At 41.0% G+C, this 25,693-nt stretch overlaps 1 protein-coding gene across 1 annotated transcript in view; it reads left to right on the forward strand.

Annotated features, from left to right (window-relative positions):
• Positions 1-5,412: 5,412 nt before the first annotated feature.
• The window catches only part of tmf1.S (TATA element modulatory factor 1 S homeolog), a 41,821-nt gene continuing 21,540 nt past the window's right edge, over positions 5,413-25,693 (forward strand). Inside the window, exons 1-6 of the mRNA XM_018261480.2 lie at positions 5,413-5,625; positions 12,178-13,373; positions 15,617-15,720; positions 19,419-19,545; positions 21,755-21,860; positions 23,371-23,513. Of these exons, the coding sequence (XP_018116969.1) occupies positions 5,484-5,625; positions 12,178-13,373; positions 15,617-15,720; positions 19,419-19,545; positions 21,755-21,860; positions 23,371-23,513 (1,818 nt within the window). The 5' untranslated portion in view covers positions 5,413-5,483. The remainder of the gene's footprint in view (positions 5,626-12,177; positions 13,374-15,616; positions 15,721-19,418; positions 19,546-21,754; positions 21,861-23,370; positions 23,514-25,693) is intronic.

Consider the following 25,693-nt stretch of genomic DNA (forward strand, 5'->3'; position numbering starts at 1 on the left):
TTACTGAAAGTACTTTATGTTCTAATCATCCATTGCTTGGTTCATGGAAATGCTGAAAATATTTATGTACTTTATCATCGCATCAGTTCACATTTTAGTAAGGCAGGTCCTTTAATTGCTTTGCCCAATGAACAATGTCCTACTGGAGGGTTGTGATGTCTAAAGGGGTGGTTCACCTTTAAATTAACTGTTACTGTGATGTAGAGAGTGATATTCTGAGACAATTTGAAATTGGTTTCCATTTTTTTATTATTTGTGATTTTTCAGTTATTTAGCTTTTTATTCAGCAGCTCTCCAGTTTGCAGTTTCAGACATCTGGTTGCTAGAGCCCAAATTACCCTAACAACCATGCACTGATTTGAATGAGAGACTGGAATATGAATAGGAGTGACCGGAATAGAAAGACGAGTAATTGAAAGTAGCAATAACAACAAATTTGCAGCCTTACAGAGCATTTGTTTTTTAAGATGGGGTCAGTGACCCCCATTTAAAAGTTGGAAAGAGTTTTTAGAATGCAAATAATTTAAAAACTATAAAAAAATAAATAATGAAGACCAGTTTAAAAGTTGTTTAGAATAAGCCATTCTATAGCATACTAAAAGTTAATTTAAAGGTGAACAACCCCTTTAAAGGAGAACTAAACAAAAATTAATGTGGCTAAAAATGCCATGTTTTATATAGTGAACTTATTGCACGAGGCTAAAGTTTTAGCTTGTCAATAGCAGCAATGATCCAGGACTTCAAACTTGTCACAGGGGGTCACCATCTTGGAAAGTGTCTGTGACACTCACATGCTCAGTGGGCTCTGATTGGCTGTTGAGAAGCTAAGCTTAGGGCTCGTCACTAATTATCCAGCAGAAAATGAGCTTCCCTGGCTGTAATATAAGCTGATGCTACAGGTTTGCTGATTATTCAATTCTGATGCTAATTGCACTGGTTTCTGTGCTGCCATGTAGTAATTATCTGTATTAATTACTAATCAGCCTTATATTGGGACATTTCTATTCTATGTGTACTGTATATTGTGAGTGGGTCCCTAAGCTCAGTAAGTGACAGCAGCACAGAGCATGTGCAGTGAATCAGCAGAAAAGAAGATGGGGAGCTACTGGGGCATCTTTGGAGACACAGATCTTTACTGCTAAAGGGCTGTGGTTGCCTTGGGCTGGTACAGAAGCACAAAACATCATGTACAACATTTCTAGCTACTTCTTTAGTTTATTTTCCTTGTCCTTTAAGTAAACTATTCATATGTTATAGAATGTGCTATTCCTAACAACTGCAATTGGTCTTCATTTTTTTTTATAGTTTTTGAATGACGAGCCCTCCTCTTCTACATATTTCCTGCTCTGTGACCTTACGATTTTATTATTATTGTTTCTTTTTATTCATTATCTTTATATTCACTCCCTCACCTATTCATATTCCAGTCTCTCCTTCAAACCACTACCTGGTTGCTAAGGTAAAAAATAACCTAGCAACCTCATTGCTGAAATTGGAAACTGGAGAGCTGCTCAACAAAAAGCTAAATTGCAAATTATCTCAGAACATCAATGTCTATTTCATACTAAGGATTATTTTAAGGTGAGCAACCCCTTTAAGCATTTTAGGTGAGTGGTTAAAATGTGCCTTTGTATGAAACATTTTCTCCACTTATCCTTTATTATCCTTTAATTCAGTGCAGCCCACATTTTTCAGGCAGTGTAATAATTATCTGCCATTCCATGTGCTTGTAGGTGTGATATAATTCAGTTAATAATGTCATACACAGGGGACATAGGAATCAATGGGTAGCTGCTTGAAAGTATCTTCTTCTTCGGGTTCATCCATCAGTGATTAAAGCCGTTGCTTCCTTTCGGAGTTAAGGCTGGTCACTGCTCTTTCCTAGGCACAGATGTTGAATTACCTCATTTAGTAAAGTTTAAAATTAGGAAGACCACCACAACCCAAGAAGCCACGATCTTCCATTATGGGTGGCCCTTTATAAACTGAATCTGCTTGGCTTAGAGGCCAGAGGAAATAAATGGAAAATAGTTTTAGTTCCCTGCCTCCTTTGGGGTAGTTAGGTCCCCTTTAAAGGAGCTATTCTCTTTTTCAGAGCACTGCTAGTCTTCCCTTTAAAGGAGAACTAAAGCCTAACTAAAGAAGTAGGTACAAATGTTGTACATGTATATATGTTTGTGCTTCTGTACCAGCCCAAGGCAACCACAGCCCTTTAGCAGTAACGATCTGTGTCTCCAAAGATGCCCCAGTAGCTCCCCATCTTCTTTTCTGCTGATTCACTGCACATGCTCTGTGCTGCTGTCACTTACTGAGCTTAGGGACCCACTCACAATATACAGTACACATAGAATAGAAATGTCACAATATAAGTCTGATTAGTAATTAATACAGATCATTACTACATGGCAGCACAGAAACCAGTGCAATTAGCATCATAATTTAATAATCAGCAAACCTGTAGCATCAGCTTATATTACAGACCAAACATAAATCAGGGAGCACCACCCCTAAATTGAGAGAAAACGGTAGATGGTGTGCAGGGTTAAGGAGATAAATAGTAATTCAAAAGAAAGAAAGAGTTAACCCTTGAAGTAAGTTTAATGATAACCCTGGCATTGCATGAATTAAGCACATTTCTCACATTGTATACCTAGCAACTGTGTAATATTGTAAAACAACTATCACAGGGGTACCTAACCTTTTTTTTAGGGATGCACCGAATCCACTGTTTTGGATTTAGCCGAATCCTTAATGAATGATTTGTCCAGATACTGAATGAGCGCGTGGCTAAAACAATTTTACTTCCTTGTTTTGTGACAAAAAGTCACGTGATTTTAAGGATTCAGGTTCGGCCAGGCACAAGGATTCGGCCGAATCCTGGCTGAATACCGAACCGAATCCTGGATTCGGTGCATCCCTACTTTTTTTACCCATGAGTCACATTCAAAAAGTTCCTGAGCGTGGCAAATAAAGGATATGATTGGCGGTGTGGGAACCCTATTTGGACTGGCAGCCTACAGGAGGGTGTTTGGCCATAAACCTGTTTTTCTAATGCAACCAAAACTTGCCTCCAAGCCAGGAATTCCTTGCAGGCCACTGGGAGTAACATCCGAGGGGTTAGGGAGCAACATGTTACTCATGAGCCACTGGTTGGGGATCACTGCCCTATAATATCCCACCTTCTAAAACTGTGTTGGACCTCAGTAGAGGTTGCTGCGCTACAACTCCCAGCATTGTATAATAAATATATTGAATAATGAAGAATATGGTAATAAAAAGAGCTCCTGTCATAGCAGGACAGAGGTTTGGGCTTATAAAACCTGCACTCCTATTAAAGAAAACAATTCTATTTTTGCCCAAAAAAATGCCACTTGCAATTGCAATGCATCCTGGGAGTGAGAGCCAGGTGCAGTGCAATGTTAGTGCATGCTCTTAATGAGTGAGTGGGATGGTTCCTTCCTGAATCCAACAGCATTATGTATGTGTAAAATGTTGCAGCTGGAAGACTCGCTCATTACTTGCAGGACCTAACATGCCTACCTGCAGCTCCCTTCTGTGATGCCCAGGATATCTACTCACATTCATTTCATTAGATTCTGGCCTGACACTTGGTGGGATGACAAGAAAGTGCAGCTGAAGCTTTTATACTCCTGACTTTATCTGTGCTGCCTCTAGTTGCCGACTGATAAATAAGTCTCCAGCTTTATCACAGCAAAGTCCAATTTTATCTCAGCTTATCTTATTCTGCTGCAAACTCCGATCAAATCCGCTCTGGTTTTTATCCTTAATTATTATTAGATTTTCCTGAAATTTTGCTTTGATATTTTACCCGAAAACGCAGAATTTTCCTTTGTTCACAGGAAAACTCAGAATTTTTATGTTTTTTTGCCCAAAAACTTCGGGGTATTGCTTGAAACCCAGCGCACATCAAAAAATCATTGGGACTTCTCCCATTGACTTATATGCAATCTTGACACGTCTGAGATGCCGGATTTTCAGATTCAGACTTTTCAATCCTCGGCGTTTAATAAATTCAGAAAAAAATCGTGATTTTTTTTCACTAAAAATTCAGATTTTATACCAAAAAAAACCCCACAAAATTTTCATGTTTTTGGCATTTGGAGTTTAGTAAATAACCCCCTTGGACTCCAAGTGGCCAGTGATGGTAGCCAACAACCCTGTTAGATTTTATTAACAGGCAAACGGCAGTATTGGGGTTAAATGTGTTGCAGTTAGGAGGGAGGTCTCTGCAGGGAGCTTAACATTTAATTAGAGTTTTCCTCCTTGTCCTTTAAAGGAACAATAACACCAAAAAAATTAAGTGTTTTAAAGTAATGAAAATATCATGTACTGTTGCCCTGCACTGGTAAAACTGATCTGTTTGCTTCAGAAACACTACTATAGTTCATATAAACAAGCTGCTGTGTAGCAATGGTGGAGATTAAAAAACGGCTATATGGCACAGGTTAACTTATGGATAACAGATAACAACATTAGACAGACAGAGCTTATTTGCTATCTGCTGTGTAACCTGAGCCTTTTCTCCTTTGAATGGCTGCCCCCATGGCTACACAGCAGCTTGTTTATATAAACTATAGTAGTACTTATCTGTTATCTACTGTGTATCCTGTGCTTGAATGGCTGCCCCCATGGCTACACAGCAGCTTGTTTATATAAACTATAGTAGTACTTATCTGTTATCTACTGTGTATCCTGTGCTTGAATGGCTGCCCCCATGGCTACACAGCAGCTTGTTTTTATAAACTATAGTAGTACTTATCTGTTATCTACTGTGTATCCTGTGCTTGAATGGCTGCCCTCATGGCTACACAGCAGCTTATTTATATAAACAATAGTAGTGTTTCTTAAGCAAACACACCAGTTTTACCAGTGCAGGGCAACACTGCATTGTATTTTTATTACTTTAACACTTATTTTTTTGACGTTACTGTTCCTTTAACAAACAAGGGATATAAATGATTACAGGATTGGAGTTCCCTGGTCACAAGAATTTGCATTAACTACTGCTGCACCTCCTTATTTATAAACTGGCCTGTAACTCCCTACACTCCCCAAAATACCGCTGTACCCCCTTATTTATAAACTGGACTGTAATTCCCTACACTTCCCAAAATACCACTGTACCCCATTATTTATAAACTGGCCTGTAACTCCCTACACTCCCCAAAATACCACTGTACCCTTATTTATAAAGCAGCATGTAATCCCTTGCATTCTCAGTATACCACAGCCTTATTTATAAGTCAACAACAAGTACAATTCCCAGCAGTGTCCGGTGAGTAACACTAACAGACTGAGTGACAGGGCGGCCATTGCATACACAGTCCATAGCAGGAACTCCCTACAGCGGAGATGGAGGCGCGGGATGATGACGTCACGCCGGGGGTTTGTTTACTGTTACGTGTCTGGGGAGGGGGCGGTGCTGCAGACTGACGGGCTCGGGAGGCCTCTGTGCCGGGAGGATGAGCTGGTTCAACACTTCGCACCTCTCCAGCTTCGCTAAACAGGCTTTCTCCCAGGCCCAGAAGTCTATAGACCGAGTACTGGATATTAAGGAAGATGAAACCGCCTGGGCCGACTCCATCATTGGTCCCTTTGAGGAAGGTACGAGGGGCCCTGCGGCCTGTCATGGGCTGTGAGACTGAGCGAGTCAGTGATCTGTCTCATATGGGGGAATCTTGTCACTGACTTGGGGCTTCCGGTTTAGTTTCTGTCAGTAGTGACTGGATTCCACTTCCGTGTCCCTGTAGCTACTGACCATTGTCTTATTGTGTCCCAGTCCCACTGGTTATCTCTCTCATGTGTCCTACTGGTTATCTCTCTCATGTGTCCTACTGGTTATCTCTCTCATAATTGTGTCCTACTGGTTATCTCTCTCATAATTGTGTCCTTGTGTGAGGCTGTTAATGTGTCTGTATCACTTTATATCACAATATGGAGCAGTAACTCAGTGTCAGTAGTGAAGCTCATCCTCTCATTGAATCCGCTCATTCCATTGGTCAGCAGAAAACAGCTTCACTGTCACACCTTGTGTCCCTGTGTATATTTGTCCTGTCACTGCCCCCCCCGTGTATTAATTGTGCTGTACAACTGTGTACATGTCCCACTATTATACTTTGTGTCCTACACTGTTAATCTGTCCCAACTGCTGTTGTGCCCTGTTCCACTCTATGTCCTTTTGTGTCCCACTGTGTGTATCTTACCTGTACTGTATACTCCTGTATATCCCTGTAAATCCCTGTATACTCCTGTATATCCCTGTAAATCCCTGTATACTCCTGTATACTCCTGTATACTCCTGTATATCACTGTATACTCCTGTATACTCCTGTATATCACTGTATATCCCTGTATTCTCCTGTATATCCCTGTATATTCCTGCATACTCCTGTATATTCCTGCATACTCCTGTATATTCCTGCATACTCCTGTATATTCCTGCATACTCCTGTATATTCCTGCATACTCCTGTATATTCCTGCATACTCCTGTATATCCCTGCATACTCCTGTATATCCCTGCATACTCCTGTATATCCCTGTATACTCCTGTATACTCCTGTATATCCCTGTATACTCCTGTATATCCCTGCATACTCCTGTATATCCCTGTATACTCCTGTATACTCCTGTATATCACTGTATACTCCTGTATACTCCTGTATATCACTGTATATCCCTGTATTCTCCTGTATATCCCTGTATATTCCTGCATACTCCTGTATATTCCTGCATACTCCTGTATATTCCTGCATACTCCTGTATATCCCTGCATACTCCTGTATATCCCTGTATACTCCTGTATATCCCTGTATACTCCTGTATATCCCTGCTTATCCCTGCATACTCCTGTATATCCCTGTATACTCCTGTATATCCCTGTATACTCCTGTATATCCCTGTATAATACACAAAAGCCATGAATATCTTGTAAATTATATCCTTATAAATGGTGAGTTCTGATGTCATCAGTTATAAACGGTGAGTTCTGATGTAATTTCTGTCACATGACTCACTGAAATTTGTGTATTATTTTTCAAATTGTTTTTATTACAAGTTAAACATGTATAAACATGAAAACATTCGGGCCTACCAGAGGCCCATGGTAATGAGCAGAGTAACAGATAGATACATGTATGCGTATCATAAACATCAACAAGGAATCGGTGACAAACCAAAAGAAAAGAAAAAACAAACAAACATACAGGGAATATATGCTCTGATAGAGAAAAGTAAGTAAAAGATAAGAAAATAAAAACAAAATCCAAGTATTTCCTTAGGCCAAGGTCAATTACCGCAGATAAGAGGCTAAAAGCCTGTTGGTTCGCTGAGTCTTGGGGGGCGAGATTGGAACGGCCGCATTACCACAGAGAGTGGTCTGAATGTACTGAAAAGTGTCACGTAATAGTGGATTATCCCTAAGCGTTTCTAGATCGTACCAAGTAGTGCGTTGAAAGGTATACGTAGTCAAATATTTTAGTGGAGATGGAAGGCTATTAATATATGCGCCCCAAATAGAGAAGAATTTGTCTACCTGTCGTTCTTTCTTGGCCATGGCCTCGAGCCAGTCCATGTGAAAGATGTAATGTAGCTTTTGTTTGGTCAATAAAAGGGATGGGCTGTCCGTAGAGAGCCATTGATGTAAGATTGCCTTTCGAGACGCCGCTGCCAATCGGGTCGCCAAATGTTTCTCTTCTTTAGTGAAGGTATTGAAAGGTTTCACCGAGCTAAATAGTGCCCATTCTAAAGTAGGGTGAATCAATTTATTAGTCATTAGGCGTTATCAAAACCCCTATTCCTTATATGAGTGGCAGTTTTAGCGAAATGTAACAGCTGCATACTAAGGAAAGGAAAGGATTTGGTAAACGGAAATTTTTCAATGAAATCTGTCAGAAATTTGTGTATTATAATAAATAAAGTACCCCCAGTTGTAAAATATGAGGATATTAGAAGTTACCTCGGAGTTCCATGACCTGTATAAAAACACTCGGCCTTCGGCCTCGTACTTTTATATGGTCATGAAACTCCTCTGTAACTTATAATATCCTTATATTTTACAAGAGGGGGTACTTTATTCAGTATACATCACTGTATATCCCTGTATACTCCTGTATATCCCTGTGCCACTGCTACAGCTCTATCTGTCTGTCTGTCTCTGTCGCACTGTGTTGATCCATTTCTGCCTCCCTCACTGCATGTCTCTTTCTCACTTTGCCCTGTCACTTCCACTGTAAGTCACTCTGTCTCTGCACAAATCTCTGCCCCTTCCCCACTGGCTTTCTATGTAGGTCTGTGTGTTCCCTTTCCTTTGGCTTTCACAATAGTATTGTTCCAAGTAAAGTTGTTGTACCGTGTAAGCCAGTCACAGGACAAAAAGGTGGTATAAAGGTGATGCCTTTATTGGCTGACTAAGATAATGTCCGGTATATTTTGGTATCTTTCATTGTAATTCTGTGAAAAGTTCTCCTACTGGATTAGCCAGTCACAGGGCAAAGAAATAACAAAAAGGTTATATGAAGCCGATACCATTATTTGCTGGCTAACATAAGTTATCAACTTTATACCACCTTTTTGTTACAATATTACTGTGTGACCCCATTCCACCTGCTTTTTGTATAGTATCATCCCCCAATCCCACTGGATGTCCCCGCACCTCTCTCCCCGCGCCTCTCTCCCCACGCCTCTCTCCCCGCACCTCTCTCCTTATGCCTCTCTCCTCGCACCTCTCTCCTTATGCCTCTCTCCCCACGCCTCTCTCCCCGCAGCTCTCTGCTTGCAGCTCTCTCCTTACGCCTCTCTCCCCGAGCCTCTCTCCCCACGCCTCTCTCCCCGCACCTCTCTCCTTATGCTTTTTGTATAGTATCATCCCCCAATCCCACTGGATGTCCCCGCACCTCTCTCCCCGCGCCTCTCTCCCCACGCCTCTCTCCCCGAGCCTCTCTCCCCACGCCTCTCTCCTTATGCCTCTCTCCCCGCAGCTCTCTGCTTGCAGCTCTCTCCCCACGCCTCTCTCCCCGAGCCTCTCTCCCCACGCCTCTCTCCTTATGCCTCTCTCCTCGCACCTGTCTCCTTATGCCTCTCTCCCCGCGCCTCTCTCCCCGCACCTCTCTCCTTATGCTTTTTGTATAGTATCATCCCCCAATCCCACTGGATGTCCCCGCGCCTCTCTCCCCACGCCTCTCTCCCCGAGCCTCTCTCCCCACGCCTCTCTCCCCGCACCTCTCTCCTTATGCCTCTCTCCCCGCAGCTCTCTGCTTGCAGCTCTCTCCCCACGCCTCTCTCCCCGAGCCTCTCTCCCCACGCCTCTCTCCTTATGCCTCTCTCCTCGCACCTGTCTCCTTATGCCTCTCTCCTCGCACCTCTCTCCTTATGCCTCTCTCCCCGCGCCTCTCTCCCCGCGCCTCTCTCCCCGCAGCTCTCTCCCCGCAGCTCTCTCCCCGCAGCTCTCTCCTTACGCCTCTCTCCTCGCACCTCTCTCCCTGCATTGCCAAACTTTGGGTGACTTTGGAAAGCTGAAGCAACGTATATGTTTTCCCACTTTCCCCAATTTCCATCATTGCATTCTGTCTTCATTCACTAGGTGCTCACTTTAAAAATAACCGACTCTGATACAAATCCTGTATCTCTGTGTGCAGGGTGTTTGCCAGAGTCTGTTACTTTGTTAACTTTTGTTTGTGCTGGAGTTGGTTACTTGAATTATTCTTCTAAGAATGGGAGTCCCCTAAAAGCTGATACCTTTATTTGCTGGCTAACATAAGTTATCACATTTATACCACCTTTTTGTTACAATATTACTGTGTAATAGAGTCCTGCAGCGGGTCCGGTACCCGCGTGTTACCCGCAAAAACGATATTTACTCCTTTTTTCTGGTCACGGCTACTTCCGATGGTGTCACTTACGGTTTAATTTTACTTCTTTTTTTTCTGATCACCTCTACTTCCAATGGTGTCACTTCCGGTTAACAATGACAGCACTTTCTGATTCTTGATGGTCGCGGGTCCGGGTTGCGGATAAGTTACGTGCGGGTAGGGTCGGGTCGGTGTTCCAAGCGGGTAAGAATGCAGGTTGCGGGTCTGGGTTACGGATTGCAGGGTACGGGTCCCAAAAAATGAGCCCGCACAGGACTCTACTGTGTGACCCTGTTCCACCTGCAGTTTGTATAGTATCATGCCCCAATCCCACTGGCTGTCCCCGCGCCTCTCTCCCCGCATCTCTCTTCCCGCGCCTCTCTCCTTGCCGCTCTCCCTGCATTGCCAAACTTTGGGTGACTTTGGAAAGCTGAAGCAACGTTTATGTTTTCCCACTGGCAATTTCCATCATTGCATTCTGTCTTCAATCACTAGGTGCTCACTCTTTAAAAATAACCGACTCTGATACAAATCCCGTTTCTCTGTGTGCAGGGTGTTTGCCAGAGTCTGTTACTTTGTTAACTTTTGTTTGTGCTGGAGTTGGTTACTTGAATTATTCTTCTAAGAATGGGAGCCCCCGTAAAAGATGTGTTAGATCTACCTGTCAATCAAAATCTGACCTAGACCTCAGCATGAAGAGAGACAAGTTTTGGAAAGTGAGATACTGATGAGTAACTTGATTATTTCTTAAACAATACCACAATGTTAATTAATTGTATTTAGAGTGTATTTAGAGAAGTCAATACATTTGTGGCATTACAGTATATTTGTTTTTTAGACGTTCAGTGACCCCATTGGAGAGTTGGGAAGATTTAGAAGAAGAAGGCAAATAAAAAATGTCTAAAAATAAATAAATAATGAAGACCAATTAAAAAGTTGCTTAGAATTGGCCATTCTATAACATTCTATAAGTTAACTTCAAAGATGAACCACCCCTTTTAGAAAAAAAAAAAAAAAGTCCTGTTGTATATATCGTCTTCTTCATCCTATTGCATACAGTAGTTGGCCGTCTTTTATTTATACAAACTGTACTAAGTATTTAGTAATTTATGCTTTGATCATTTGTCCTTCAGAGACCGTTAATTATTATGGTATCATTTATTATGTACACACGGCTTGAATGTTTTATGTTTGCAGATCTAGGAGACCATGTCATCCCTAGGGCTCATTAGTCTGGGGGGAACACACGATTAAAATAAAAACATTTTTTCAGTGGTACAACCTTGTAGCAGCTAGTGTGTTTGGGCCATTTTATTTAGATAAGTGAACCATTAGCACGGATACAGTGTAGGCCCTAATCTAAGCACTTTGTCCCCCAACTCTGTCGCAGCAAACCCCCTCCCCAGTAGGGATGTAGCGAACTGCCGTTTATGTGTTCGCGAACGCTGTTCGCGAACACCGGCAAAAAATGCGAACAGTTCGCGAACAGTTCGCGAACTTCGAACATCCGAAAATCGTTCGATTCGAACGATCGAAGGATTTTAATCGTTCGATCGAAGGATTTTCGTTCGAATCGAACGATCGAAGCCATTCAATCGAATGATTTCATTCAATCCAATGGCTTCGATCGTTCGATTCGAACGAAAATCCTTCGATTTTAGCGGTCGAAGGAATCGAATGGTCGAACGATTTTTGACGCGAACGCCTATTGGCGAACGTCGCGCGACGTTCGCGAACATTCGGCGGACGCGAACAGTCGAAGTTCGCGCGAACTAGTTCGCCGGCGAACAGTTCGCTACATCCCTACTCCCCAGTCACAGTAAACCCCCTCCCCAGTCACAGCAAACCCTTCCCCGGTCGCAGCAAACCCCTTCCCCGGTCACAGCAAACCCCTTCCCCAGTCGCCGCAAACCCCTTCCCCAGTCGCCGCAAACCCCTTCCCCAGTCGCCGCAAACCCCTTCCCCAGTCGCCGCAAACCCCTTCCCCAGTCGCCGCAAACCCCCTCCCCAGTCGCAGCAAACCCCCTCCCCAGTCGCAGCAAACCCCCTCCCCAGTCCCAGCAAAACCCTCTACCCTTCCAGTTGCAGCAAACCCCCCTCGCCTGGCGCATACCTACTTTACATGCATGTTCAGGCGGAGGTCCGGAGTAGAGGAGGAGGTGAGACTCTGTGGAGCGGGCTTGGGCCCATCGGGTTTTTTTTTTATCCAAATTACAGAAAGATTCATTATCCCAGAAACCCCAGACCCCAAGCATTCTGGATAACATGCCCATACCTGTATCATGGTTATTTATTTTCTTTCTTTATAGAGAACGTTTCATCACTCAAAGGGAGCTGGGAAAACTCCAATTGGGGGGGACAATCAGAAGAACCTGAAACACAAGTGGTGTTATCTCCGACAGCAATTACCAAGCCCGTTACACGGAGTGTAGTGGACGAATCAGAGAATTTCTTCAGTGCCTTTCTCTCTTCCCCGACATCGAACACTGCCTCCGATAGTTCTGTGGTGTCCAAGCCTCCCGTCAAATCTCCGAGGCTCAAACAGGAAGAGAACTATACCTCTCCCACATCCACGGTCAAGGTGAAACAGAAAGATGAAATTAATCTTAACTTGTTCAAGCAAAGTGCCTGTAAGAGCCAAAGAGCAGATTTGGAAACACCAGACATATCTTCAGAGAAACCAGTGCCCCACCGTTCAAATGTCTCTTCGGAATTAAAATGTGAGACTGAAAAAGAGGAGCAAATATCTTCTGACATTACAACAGATAATGGAGTTCCAGAGAGCAGACCTATTGAAGAACTCTCCAGCTCGTCGACGGCTGTTACTTCTGAAAGTAAAGACGTTGCACTGGATAATAAAGAACAGAAGTCTGAGGACCGTCAGAGTAACACCCCGTCCCCCCCAATAAGCACCTTTTCCTCTGGGACGTCAACCACCAGTGATATTGAAGTGTTAGACCATGAGAGCGTGATGAGCGAGAGCTCTGTTAGTTCAAGGCAAGAAGCAGCTGATTCCAAAGCAAACCTCCATTTAATGCAGACATCTTTCCAGCTTCTCTCTGCCTCTGCTGAATACAGCCGTATGGAAGAGTTTCCAAAGCTTACGGAGAGCTGCTCATCGTCGGATGCATTTGAGCGGATAGATTCCTTTAGCATGCAATCCATGGACAGCCGCAGTGTTAGTGAACTCAATTCCGACGATGAATTTCCCGGCAGAGGATGCACCCTGGTTTCCATCGCAGTCAGCTCTTCTTCTCCCAATATGGACGTCCATGAGTCAGTTGAGTGTAAACCAGAGGAAGACTTAAACGAGACACTAATGGTGCACTCCAGTGAGAATACGGAAATGGAGGAAAGTGGAAGGAGCTCCACTCCTGTAAATTCAGAGCAGCCTGATCTTCTGGCCCACGAAGGTGAAGATGTCTGTCATGGAGTTGCTGCTGAATCTTTGACTGAAGCTGAAACTGCACCAGAAGCTAAATTCTCAAATGAGGACTTGCAAAAGGTAATAAAGAAGTATAACACTTGTTTGGTTTCTAGTGTATCCCAGTTGTATGTGTGTATTGTATCGGCTTGCCAGGGTGTAGATTACACAGACTGGAATAAAAGATCCGCTCCACACTGGCACACCATTAAAGTAGAAGGAAAGCTACTGAATCAGTTTATTGCCAATAGATTAGCCACAATAGTGCAAGCTATAACACTATATTTATTCTTTAGAATGTTTTACCATACCTGAGTAAACAGCTCTAGAGACTCTCTCTGTTTGTTTAGGATAGCAGCTGCCATATTAGCATGGTGTGACATCACTTCCTGCCTGAGTCTCTCCCTTCTCACTCATAGCTCTGGGCTCAGATTACAACAGGGAGGGGAGAGAAGAGCAAACTGAGCATGCTCAAGCCCTAGCCCTGGAGGTTTTAGCTGAAACAAGAAGTGTGATACAGAAGCCCATGAGTACACAATAGAAGGAAAGAAATGTGGTGTTTCTTTTGACAGAGGACTCAGAGCAGCATTACTTTGAGGGTTTACTGGTGTATTTATATAGACCTTCTGATAAAGCTTACTTAATTTTAGCCTTTCCTTCTCCTTTAATCTAACCACAAGAGATGACTATTTTTACTTGTGGGTCATTAACTACCAAAACATATTAAAGGGGTGGTTCACCTTTTAGGTAACTTTTAGTATGTTATAGAATGGATAATTCTAAGCAACTTGTCAATTGGCCTTCATTGTTTATTTTCTATAGTTTTGTAATTATTAGCCTTTTTCGTTTGACGCTTTCTGGCTTTCAAATGGGCGTCACTGACCCCATCTAAAAAACAAATGCTCTGTAAAGCTACAAATGTATTGTTATTTGCTATTTTTTATTCATCATCTTTCTAGTAAGGTCCTATCCTGTTCATATTCCAGCCTCTTATTCAAATCAATGAATGGTTGCTAGGGTAATTTGGAACTTAGTTACCAGATTGCTTAAAATGCAGATTGAAGAGCTGCTGAATAAAAAGCAAAATAACGCAAAAACCTTAAATAATAAAAAATTAAAACCGATTGCAAATTGTCTCAGAATATCACCCTCTACATTATACTAAAAGTTAACGCAAAGGTGAACAACCCCTTTAAAGAGAGTGATATTCTGAGACCATTTGTAATTGGCTTTCATTTTTTATTAGTTGTGGTTTTTGATTTATTTAGCTTTTTATTCAGCAGCTCTCCAGTTTGCAATTTCAGCATTCTAGTTGCTAGGATCCAAATTACTCTAGCAACCATGCATTGATTTGAATATGAGACTGGAATATGAATAGGAGAGGCCTGAATAGAAAGATGAGTAATACAAAAAATAGCAATAATAATACATTTGTAGCCTTACAGAACATTTGATTTTTAGACGGGGTCAGTGACCCCCCCCCCCCATTTGAAAGCTGGAAAGGCAAATAGTTAAGAAAAAATAAAAAAGATGAAGACCAATTGAAAAATTACTTAGAATTACCCATTCCATAACATACTAAAAGTTAACTTAAAGATGAACCATCCCTTTAAAGGGGACCTGTCACCCCAAAAAAATATTCAAAATCCTATTTTATCACATTAGTCAAGCAAAATGAACTTTAATTACACTATACAAATTATTTGAATATTGTTTCCTTCCGTCTGGGAATTCATAATTATAGCAAGCAGGCAGCAGCCATTTTGAGGACACTGTTAAGACAAGCCTTGTATCATCTCAGAATCTTGTTTGTGCACCAGAATGGGGGACCTGATGTCCATCCCCATGTCCTGGCTACACAATTAAATGGTAAAGAGAACGGGGAATGTGGGGAGGGCAGTGATATCTAGAAAGTGCTGAATGGAAAGTGAAAGTAATTGTCTGTCCCGCCTCTATGCCCATGGCATAGAGGAGGGGCAGACATTATTTGATTGACAGCCGATATGTTTAAATGAGCTTACAACAGCTATGAATGCTTTAATAAAAAATAGAAATTGGATTTCATGTTTAATTTGAAAAGGACTTTTACTATACAGATTTTTGTGTCCGGGTGACAGGTCCACTTTAAATAGCAACTTCAGAGCAGGATTAAACAATAATAAAAAACAGTCACATACTTTCTCAGAATTTGATTGTGTAAAGTACTACATTAAACATTATTACATTAAATTCGAGGAACATTTACTTGTTCATAAATTTGTACGTAGAATGTACATAACAATATTTCCTGGGCTACGATGATACTTGTGTTTTGCTGTGTGTAGACGATCGATGAACTTACTGCCAGACTGGAGAAGAGGGAGACACAACTGCTATCCTTGAGCAAGGAAAAGGCCTTCCTAGAAGAAGCTTACGACAACCTTAATGAGTAAGTACATTTTCAGTAACATCAAAATATGAAAGTGTTTTAAAGTAATACAAATATAATGCAGTGTTGCCCTGCACTGGTAAAACTGATGTGTTTGCTTCAGAAACACTACTATTGTTTATATAAATAAGCTGCTGTGTAGCCATGGGGCAGCCATTCAAGCACAGGATACACAGTAGATAACAGATAAGTACTACTATTGTTTATATAAATAAGCTTCTGTGTAGCCATGGGGCAGCCATTCAAGCACAGGATACACAGTAGATAACAGATAAGTACTACTATAGTTTATAAAAACAAGCTGCTGTGTAGCCATGGGGGCAGCCATTCAAGCACAGGATACACAGTAGATAACAGATAAGTACTACTATAGTTTATAAAAACAAGCTGCTGTGTAGCCATGGGGGCAGCCATTCAAAGAAGAAAATGCTCATGTTACACAGCAGATAGCAGATAAGCTCTGTAGAACATAATGGTGTTATCTGTTATCCACTATTTAACCTGTGCCATATAGCCGATTTTCAATTTCCTCCATTGCTACACAGCAGCTTGTTTATATAAACTATAGTAGTACTTATCTGTTATCTACTGTGTATCCTGTGCTTGAATGGCTGCCCCCATGGCTACACATCAGCTTGTTTATATAAACTATAGTAGTACTTATCTGTTATCTACTGTGTATCCTGTTGCTTGAATGGCTGCCCCCATGGCTACACAGCAGCTTGTTTATATAAACTATAGTAGTACTTATCTGTTATCTACTGTGTATCCTGTGCTAGAATGGCTGCCCCCATGGCTACACAGCAGCTTGTTTATATAAACTATAGTAGTACTTATCTGTTATCTACTGTGTATCCTGTGCTTGAATGGCTGCCCCCATGGCTACACAGCAGCTTGTTTATATACAGTGGTGTGAAAAACTATTTGCCCCCTTCCTGATTTCTTATTCTTTTGCATGTTTGTCACACTTAAATGTTTCTGCTTATCAAAAACCGTTGACTATTAGGCAAAGATAACATAATTGAACACAAAATGCACTTTTTAAATGAAGGTTTACGTTATTAAGGGAGAAAAAAACCTCCAAATCTACATGGGCCTGTGTGAAAAAGTGATTGCCCCCCTTGTTAAAAAATAACTTAACAGTGGTTTATCACACCTGAGTTCAATTTCAAAGGTTATAAAGCCATTTCTAAAGCTTTGGGACTCCAGCGAACCACAGTGAGAGCCATTATCCACAGATGGCAAAAACATGGAACAGTGGTGAAACCTTCCCAGGAGTGGGCCGGCCGACCAAAATTACCCCAAGAGCGCAGAGACAACTCATCCGAGAGGCCACAAAAGACCCCAGGACAACATCTAAAGAACTGCAGCCTCACTTGCCTTAATTAAGGTCAGTGTTCACGACTCCCCATAAGAAAGAGACTGGGCAAAAAACGGCCTGCATGGCAGATTTCCAAGGCGCAAACCACTTTTAAGCAAAAAGAACATTAAGGCTCGTCTCAATTTTGCCTAAAAAACATCTCAATGATTGCCAAGACTTTTGGGAAAATACCTTGTGGACCGACGAGACAAAAGTTGAACTTTTTGGAAGGTGCGCGTCCCGTTACATCTGGCGTAAAAGTACACAGCATTTCAGAAAAAGAACATCATACCAACAGTAAAATATGGTGTGGGTAGTGTGATGGTCTGGGTTGTTTTGCTGCTTCAGGACCTGGAAGACTTGCTGTGATAGATGGAACCATGAATTCTACTGTCTACCAAAAAATCCTGAAGGAGAATGTCCGGCCATCTGTTCGTCAACTCAAGCTGAAGCGATCTTGGGTGCTGCAGCAGGACAATGACCCAAAACACACCAGCAAATCCACCTCTGAATGGCTGAAGAAAAACAAAATGAAGACTTTGGAGTGGCCTAGTCAAAGTCCTGACCTGAATCCTATTGAGATGTTGTGGCATGACCTTAAAAACGCGGTTCATTGCTAGAAAACCCTCAAATAAAGCTGAATTACAACAATTCTGCAAAGATGAGTGGGCCAAAATTCCTCCAGAGCGCTGTAAAAGACTCGTTGCAAGTTATCGCAAACGCTTGATTGCAGTTATTGCTGCTAAGGGTGGCCCAACCAGTTATTAGGTTCAGGGGGCAATTACTTTTTCACACAGGTTTGGATTTCTTTTCTCCCTAAATAATAAAAACCCTCATTTAAAAACTGCATTTTGTGTTTACTTGTGTTATCTTTGACTAATAGTTAAATGTGTTTGATGATCAGAAACATTTTGTGTGACAAACATGCAAAAGAATAAGAAAACAGGAAGGGGGCAAATAGTTTTTCACACCACTGTAAACTATAGTTGTACTTATCTGTTATCTACTGTGTATCCTGTGCTTGAATGGCTGCCCCCATGGCTACACAGCAGCTTGTTTATATAAACTATAGTAGTACTTATCTGTTATCTACTGTGTATCCTGTACTTGAATCAGTTACAGGTGTTCAGAATTCAATTGACAACTTGCAACTGTATTCGACTAGTGCTTTTGTGGGAAATGCATAGTCTTTTTTTATTTCATCACTATTTAATAAAAACAAATCTGGTTTCTATTGTTGTGCCAAACGTAGAATAATTGAAAGATTACTTTTGGTTTAGACTGGATGCCATGTTGTTGGTTCGTCCACTTAACTGTGGAAGGAGAGGAAGTTTACTCAGTCCCCCCCATAAAATGACCTCCTCCTTATCTTTAAGCCTGAAGCATAGACAGGAAAAAAAATTGAGGGACTGCTTATTCATAGATTATACAGTTTATTGCTCACTGTTTATACATACTGTATATCACATGGTTTGTGCCAGAAAATAAATAGCTATAATATACATTAAAAAAAGAAAAGGCATATAACGTTTTCAGTATAAGTCTTATTTGGCTCATGTTTAACATGTGTTTGTATCGCTCCTTTATCATATTGTTATCTAATAAATCTAAATAATTAAAACAAGGACACTCCTATGTTATATGAACTTATTGCTTGGTGAACATAAGTTGTTTTGTTCATGATCTGATTACAAAATTCACTGGATGCTTTGGATATTAGTGGAGGAAGAATTACAGTTGGCATCAGTCGAGTTTTATGGGCAGATTGATTAAGAGTCGAGTGTGTTATTTAAAACTCCCATAAACTCGAAATTCAACCAATTGAAATTTATTAATAAAATCAAATTTTCTCAGCTTGAATAGAATTCAATTCGTATTAGAAAAACTCGAATCGAAAAAACTCAATTTGAGTTTTTTCTCTCGGAAAAAAACTCAAATGTCAGGAAGGCCGCACACATCAGCAAATTGATCCCTGGACCTCTTCCATTGACTTATACAGCATTTTGGCAGGTTTTAGGTGGTGAATAGTCGAATTCGACCAGAGTATGTTAAATCTTGAAGTTTGAAATAAAACTCGAATCGAGTTTGGACAATTCACAATTTGAATTTGAGAGTTTTGAGCAAAAAAAAAAAAAAAATTTGTGAATTCAAATTTGTACTTAATTCTTGTTTATTTAGAAAATAATTATTATTTTCAGGCCCAGAATAATTTTGACACAGAAACCATCTGCTGTCCTTCTCTGCCGTTCTAATTAGTTATCCAAGAAAAATAAAATGACAAGAAAACCTTTTCTCTTAACGAATACTAATGCACTTAATTGTGTTTCTTCTACTGCAGCGAAATGGTGAGGCTGAAGGAAGAATGTAGCAGCGTCGCTCTGCTGAAAGATGAGTTCACCCTCCGGATAGCAGAAGCCGAGAAGAGAGCGAAAACAGCATGTAAAGAGCGAGACATTGCCAAAAAGGTAACACTCTCAGTAACTGAGATGTGCAATGTTTGTCCGTGCTGCTGTGTACTTTTATATTTTGTCTACGTTACATAACTTGCATAGAAAAGGACATAAACTCAAGGGATGAAAACATAATTTTTCCTCTATTGGTCCCTGGTGAGGCCTCACCTGTAGTATGCAGTGCAGTTTTAGGCTCCAGTCCTTAAAGGACCAGTAACTTCAAAAATTTTTTAAATAAATTCGTTAGTATACATCATAAAATAAACACCAACACAAATTAAACTTTCAAATTGCAAAGCCTTTATTAAAAAATAACTTACTGAAACTCCACTTCCACTCCTCTTCAAAAATGGTGACAGGGCGACCATCCATCCTGCAGCAGTTGATTTGTTCTCCCTGGTTCTCTCTCCTGGCTGCCCTATGTCTCGTGCACTCTGCCGGCAAGATTGGGGCATCGAAACCCGTTGCCTCTCCAGCCTGAAGCCTCCTCCTGCTATAGCCTCAGCAGAGACAGATTTGTCAGTTTTGATTTTTTTTTATTTTATGGTCAAAACTGACAAATTAGACTAGGGAGCTATTCAAATTCGATTCGAGTTTTTTAAAAAAAATTGAATTCGATTTTCGAGGTTTATCATACTCTGGCCCTTTAAGAACTCAAATTTGAGTATTCGCCACCTAAAACCTGCCGAATTACTGTTTCAGTCAATGGGCGAGGTCCAGGGATCAATTTGGTGATGAGTGCAGCCTTTCTGACGTTAGACTTTTTTTTACCAAATTGAGTTTTTTTTAATTTGCTTTTAGTTTTTCAAATTCGAATCAAGTTTTGGGTCGATTAAATTTGTCCTGGATTCGGTGCATCCCTACTTTCAAGAGATGCAAACAATAGTTATACGAAGTAACAATTCACCACTTTGGTTTGTGGTCCTAAAGTGAATGGCCTTGGCAAAAATAACCCCTAAAAACGGGGTTTTAAAGGGATTCTGTCGTGATTTTTATGATGTCGTTTTTATTTCTAAATGACACTGTTTACACTGCAAATAATTCACTCTACAATATAAAATTTAATTCCTGAACCAACGAGTGTATTATTTTAGTTGTAATATTGGTGTGTAGGTGCATCTCAGGTCATTTTGCCTGGTCTTGTGCTTTCAGAAAAAGCCAGCACTTTAGGATGGAACTGCTTTCTGTCAGGCTGTTATTTCTCCTACTCAATGTAACTGAATGTGTCGCGGTGGGACCCTGGATTTTACTTTTGAGTGTTGTTCTTAGATCTACCAGGCAGCTGTTATCTTGTGTTAGGGAGCTGCTATCTGGTTACCTTCCCATTGTTCTCTTGTTAGGCTGCTGGGGGGAAAGGGAGGGGGTGATATCACTCTAACTTGCAGTAAGGAGTGACTGAAGTTTATCAGAGCACAAGTCACATGACATGGGGCAGCTGGGAAACTGACAATGTGGGTAATTTTAACATTTGCGCAGCCAGGGGCGCGCAGGTGGGGGGCGGCGTTTCGACCGCTGCCTCAGGCGGCGCAACAGGCTGGAGCGTGCCTGTGCATAGCGAATATTTATTCGCAAATGATTGTATTACCCATGTTTTTCCTGAACGCTAAAATATTGCATTGCTCTGCCCGTCTTTCTGGTTTTTGTGTATTCGCAATGAGAATACATTTTCGCGAATGAGACAGGTGTTTGCTTGAGTGCGTCCAATGTGCAAGGTTGTTGTGCACAAAAATATCGTTAAGTGACTTAAATTCTCAATTTCCGAAACTGTTTTGCGAATATTTTCTCCGCCACCAAAGATGTGACGTAATTCAAAACCAGAGTGTGTAAGAGTGCTGTTCTTAGATCTACCAGGCAGCTGTTATCTTGCGTTAGGGAGCTGCTATCTGGTTACCTTCCCATTGTTCTTTTGTTTGGCTGCTGGAGGGAAAGGGAGGGGGTGATATTACTCCAACTTACAGTACAGCAGTAAAGAGTGATTGAAGTTTATCAGAGCACAAGTCACATGACTGGGGGCAGCTGGGAAACTGACAATATGTCTAGCCCCATGTCAGATTTTAAAATTGAATATAACAAATCTGTTTGCTCTTTTGAAAAATGTCAGAGTAGAATTCTGCTGGAGCAGCACTATTAACTGATGCGTTTTGAAAAAAACAAAAACATTTTTTTCCCATGACGGTATCCCTTTAAGCTCATAGCGGCTTATGTCTGATGTTATTTCCTGCAGGAATCAAAAACAACGAAGGAGGAACTGGCAACAAGATTAAATTCGAGTGAAACTGCAGAAATCATGAAAGAGAAGGATGAACAGATTAAAGGTTTAATGGAGGAAGGTGCGTGTATTTGACTTGTATTACTATGTACTTACATTACTATACATTACTAAGTTACTATGAAAAGTTTGTTTGTTATATTCTCCACCAGCAGTTTTTGGCTTACTGAGAAGCACCCAACTGAATTCTGAATTTGTTGGAAGTACATGCAAAATATATATATGTATTACTCATGGGTCATAAAACCAACTGTAATTTGCGCTTAAAGGGATGGATCATCTTTCAGATAACTTTTAATATATTATAGGATGGCCGATTCTAAGCAACTTTTCAATTGGTCTTCTTTTGAATAGTTTTGGAATTATTTGCCTTTTTCTCCCGACTCTTTTCAGCTTTTAAAAATGGGTCAAGGACCCTATCTAAAAACAAATGCTCTGTAAGGCTACATTTTTATTGTTAATGCAGCTGTTTATTACTTCTCTTTCTTTTCAGGCCTCTCCTATTCATATTCCAGTCTCTTATTCAAGTCAATGCGTGGTTGCTGGGGTAATTTGGACCCTAGCAACCAGATGGCTGACATTTCAAACTGGAGAGCTGCTGAATAAACTAAATAACTCAAAAACCACAAATATTAAAAAATGAAAACCAATTCCAAATTGTCTCAGAATATCACTCTACATCATACTAAAAGTTAATTTAAAGGTGAACCACCCATTTAAGTGTTTAACTCCAAACACCCAGAGAGAGTTTAGAACAGGGGTCCCCAACCGCCGGGCCGCGGACAGTCTTGAACTGGGCCGCCGAGCCTAGGGGACAATTAACGATGTACGCCAAATTGGACGCCGGTACTCTAGAATTGGACGTGGACCCCTCCCGGCCCCTGACTCCCTCCTCCCCCAGTCCTCTGGCCCCGAGACAATAAAGGTTGGGGACCCCTGGTTTAGAATACAAATGCCATGTATAACAATTATATACAATTTGATTTTGTATATACTTAATTGACAAAAAGTGAGATCTTGTATTCATCTTATTCTCTTTCCTGACGAATTGTTTACTGCAGCATAGTTTTACCGTATCTTTATGTATTGGATATAAACAAACTTAGTTTGCCTGACTTTTTTTGTGTTCTGCAACTTTTTCATGATCCAAACGTTGTGACATTACACCCTCTTGATTACTAGGCCACAACCTGCTGGTCAGTTTTCCACCAGTCTGACCACCAAGTAGTCAAGGAAGTTGTCAGGAGAAAGAAAGAGGCTGCTCTGATGTTCTTCTGCTTAGTAAAGGTTTGAGAAAGGTTTCTAATTTTTTTCCTAAGCAGAAGAACATCAGAGCAGCCTCTTTCTTTCTCCTGACAACTTCCTTGACTACTTGGTGGTCAGACTGGTGGGAAACTGACCAGCAGGTGGCGCTGTTGTAACAAAATTCATTCATATTAACAGTACATGTATCCCTTAATATCTTGGAATAAAAAGAAAATAAATAATGAATGTAAATTGCTTGTGGCTTAGTAATGCAGTAACAAGTAAATCTGGCAAGGTTTCCTGATTTTTTTTTTCTCATGTCACAGGTGAAAAGCTCTCCAAACAGCAGCTGCACAACTCCAACATCATCAAGAAATTACGGGCAAAAGAGAGAGAGAATAACCACTCCATATCCAAACAGGCAAATAAGATCCGGGAGGTGGAGGAGGAACTGCAGCTTTTAAAGCAGGTTGGGATTAAATATTCACCCAGGGGAATATGGTAGGACTGTATCAGGCAGCTCAAATTGCTGCAGATTGCTTTCCATTGACAAGGAAAAGTGATGTGCACATAAATATTTTGTTAATAACTGCTGGGTGAGGAATACTTGCAACTTCTTCTATTGCAGTCAGAGAGAACCTATCACTGTGTCTCCTGGCATTTTAAAGAAGAACTAAAGCCTCACTAAAATAGTAGCTAGAAATGTTGTACATGATGTTTAGGGTTTCTGTACAAGCCCAAGGCAACCACAGCCCTTTAGCAGTAAAGATCTGTGTCTCCAAAGATGCCCCAGTAGCTCCCCATCTTCTTTTCTGCTAATTCACTGCACATGCTCTGTGCTGCTGTCACTTACTGAGCTTAGGGACCCACTCACAATATACAGTACACATAGAATAGAAATGTCACAATATAAGGCTGATTAGTAATTAATATACATAATTACTACATGGCAGCACAGAAACCAGTGCAATTAGCATCAGAATTTAATAATGAGCAAACCTGTAGCATCAGCTTATATTACAGGGGAAGCTCATTTTCTGCTGGATAATTAGTGACGAGCCCTAAGCTTAGCTTCTCAACAGCCAATCAGAGCCCACTGAGCATGTGAGTGTCACAGACACTTTCCAAGATGGTGACCCCCTGTGACAAGTTTGAAGTCCTGGATCATTGCTGCTATTGACAAGCTGAAATTTTAGCCTTGTGCAATAAGCTCACTATATAAAATATACAATTTTTAGCCATATTTATTTTTAGGGTAGTTCTCCTTTAAGCACCACTTCACATTAAACATCACATGTGCCTTTCTTATGTTACCTATCTATTATTTATGTGTTTATGCCGTGTTTTGTGGAATTATAACCTGTAACTGCATGATACAGCGATAGAAGAATGTTCTCTATCCATAAAGGGGTTCAGATAAGATCTAGGACATAGGGGTATATTTATCAAAGAGTGAAGTTAGAGATCGCCACAGTCCTCTAGAGTGAAATTCCGCCACTCTACATTAATTTCTATGGGCTTTTTAAAAGAGTATTTATCAATGGGGGAAAGTGAAAGTTCATCCTTAATACTCCTTTCAACATCCCATAGAAATGAAAGGAGAGTGGCAGAATTTCACTGTAGCAGACTGGGGTGTTTTCTGACTTCACTCTTTGATAAATATACCCCATAATGTTTTAGCTTTGTTGCGCCCCAAATATATGAATAAGGGGTTAAACAAAATCGGTAATACCAAATTGACTGTGTTCGTTCAATAAGGAGTGAAGCTTTTAAAGCAAGAGTGCTATGGGTGTGGTCTGGATGGTGGGCTTAGAGGAAGCAGATGAGTTGGAGCTATGTATATTATATATATTCTGAAAAGTCATTCTGACAGATAATTGGGCACAGGGAATTATTAATTGAAAGAGTGTCATCTTCAGAGAGGAGATGGGCAAATTATAGACAGAGGCCTAAGATAGCAGCCACAGTTCACCCTCCCCACCAACAATCTCTCCATTGCATAAAAAGCAGCCTGATGTAGTTGGAGCCCGTGCTACACACTCAGGTCAAAGCAATTTCTGAAGTAAGGTTTGATAACGTTGCTCCAACCTCAGGACTCGCACACATTTATAAAAAGCAACACTTTATGGTAAAAATTGCAAAAAATAAAGTACAGTTAGCTATTTTTTTGCACTTTGCTCCCTGCTTTCCAGATTAAATAATATCTTAAAACATAAAATACAGTGCTGCCTGCATCCGTCATCGCTGTATTCGAGAGAGGGGAGGAACACACTGAGGGGCACAGTCTTCTGATCAGGATTTGAGTAAATGGCCTCTTTAGTTATTGAAACCCCAGAACAGAAACATAAATTCCTGCAGTTGGTCAGCAGAGCTCTACTGATCCTAAGCGGCTCTGCTTTGTATTCACTGGGACCCCTTGAGTTTTGAATGTAGCGCGGTGCAATGTTTTTCATGTAGTGATGATTATTTGTCATACTGCATGATCACTAGCCAGACTATATTAAACATCATGATGTAGCTAAAAGTTTGTGGAATCCTTGAGCAGACTGAGGTCTTTCCCATGGGCAGCCCTGTTATATTACTTGTTAAATACACGTTTGTTTTCTGCTGTATTTATAGAAATGGAACACACATGACGGGAAAGCTCTT

The sequence above is a fragment of the Xenopus laevis genome, chromosome 4S (assembly GCF_017654675.1).
Source record: "Xenopus laevis strain J_2021 chromosome 4S, Xenopus_laevis_v10.1, whole genome shotgun sequence".
Classification (NCBI taxonomy): Eukaryota; Metazoa; Chordata; class Amphibia; order Anura; family Pipidae; genus Xenopus; species Xenopus laevis.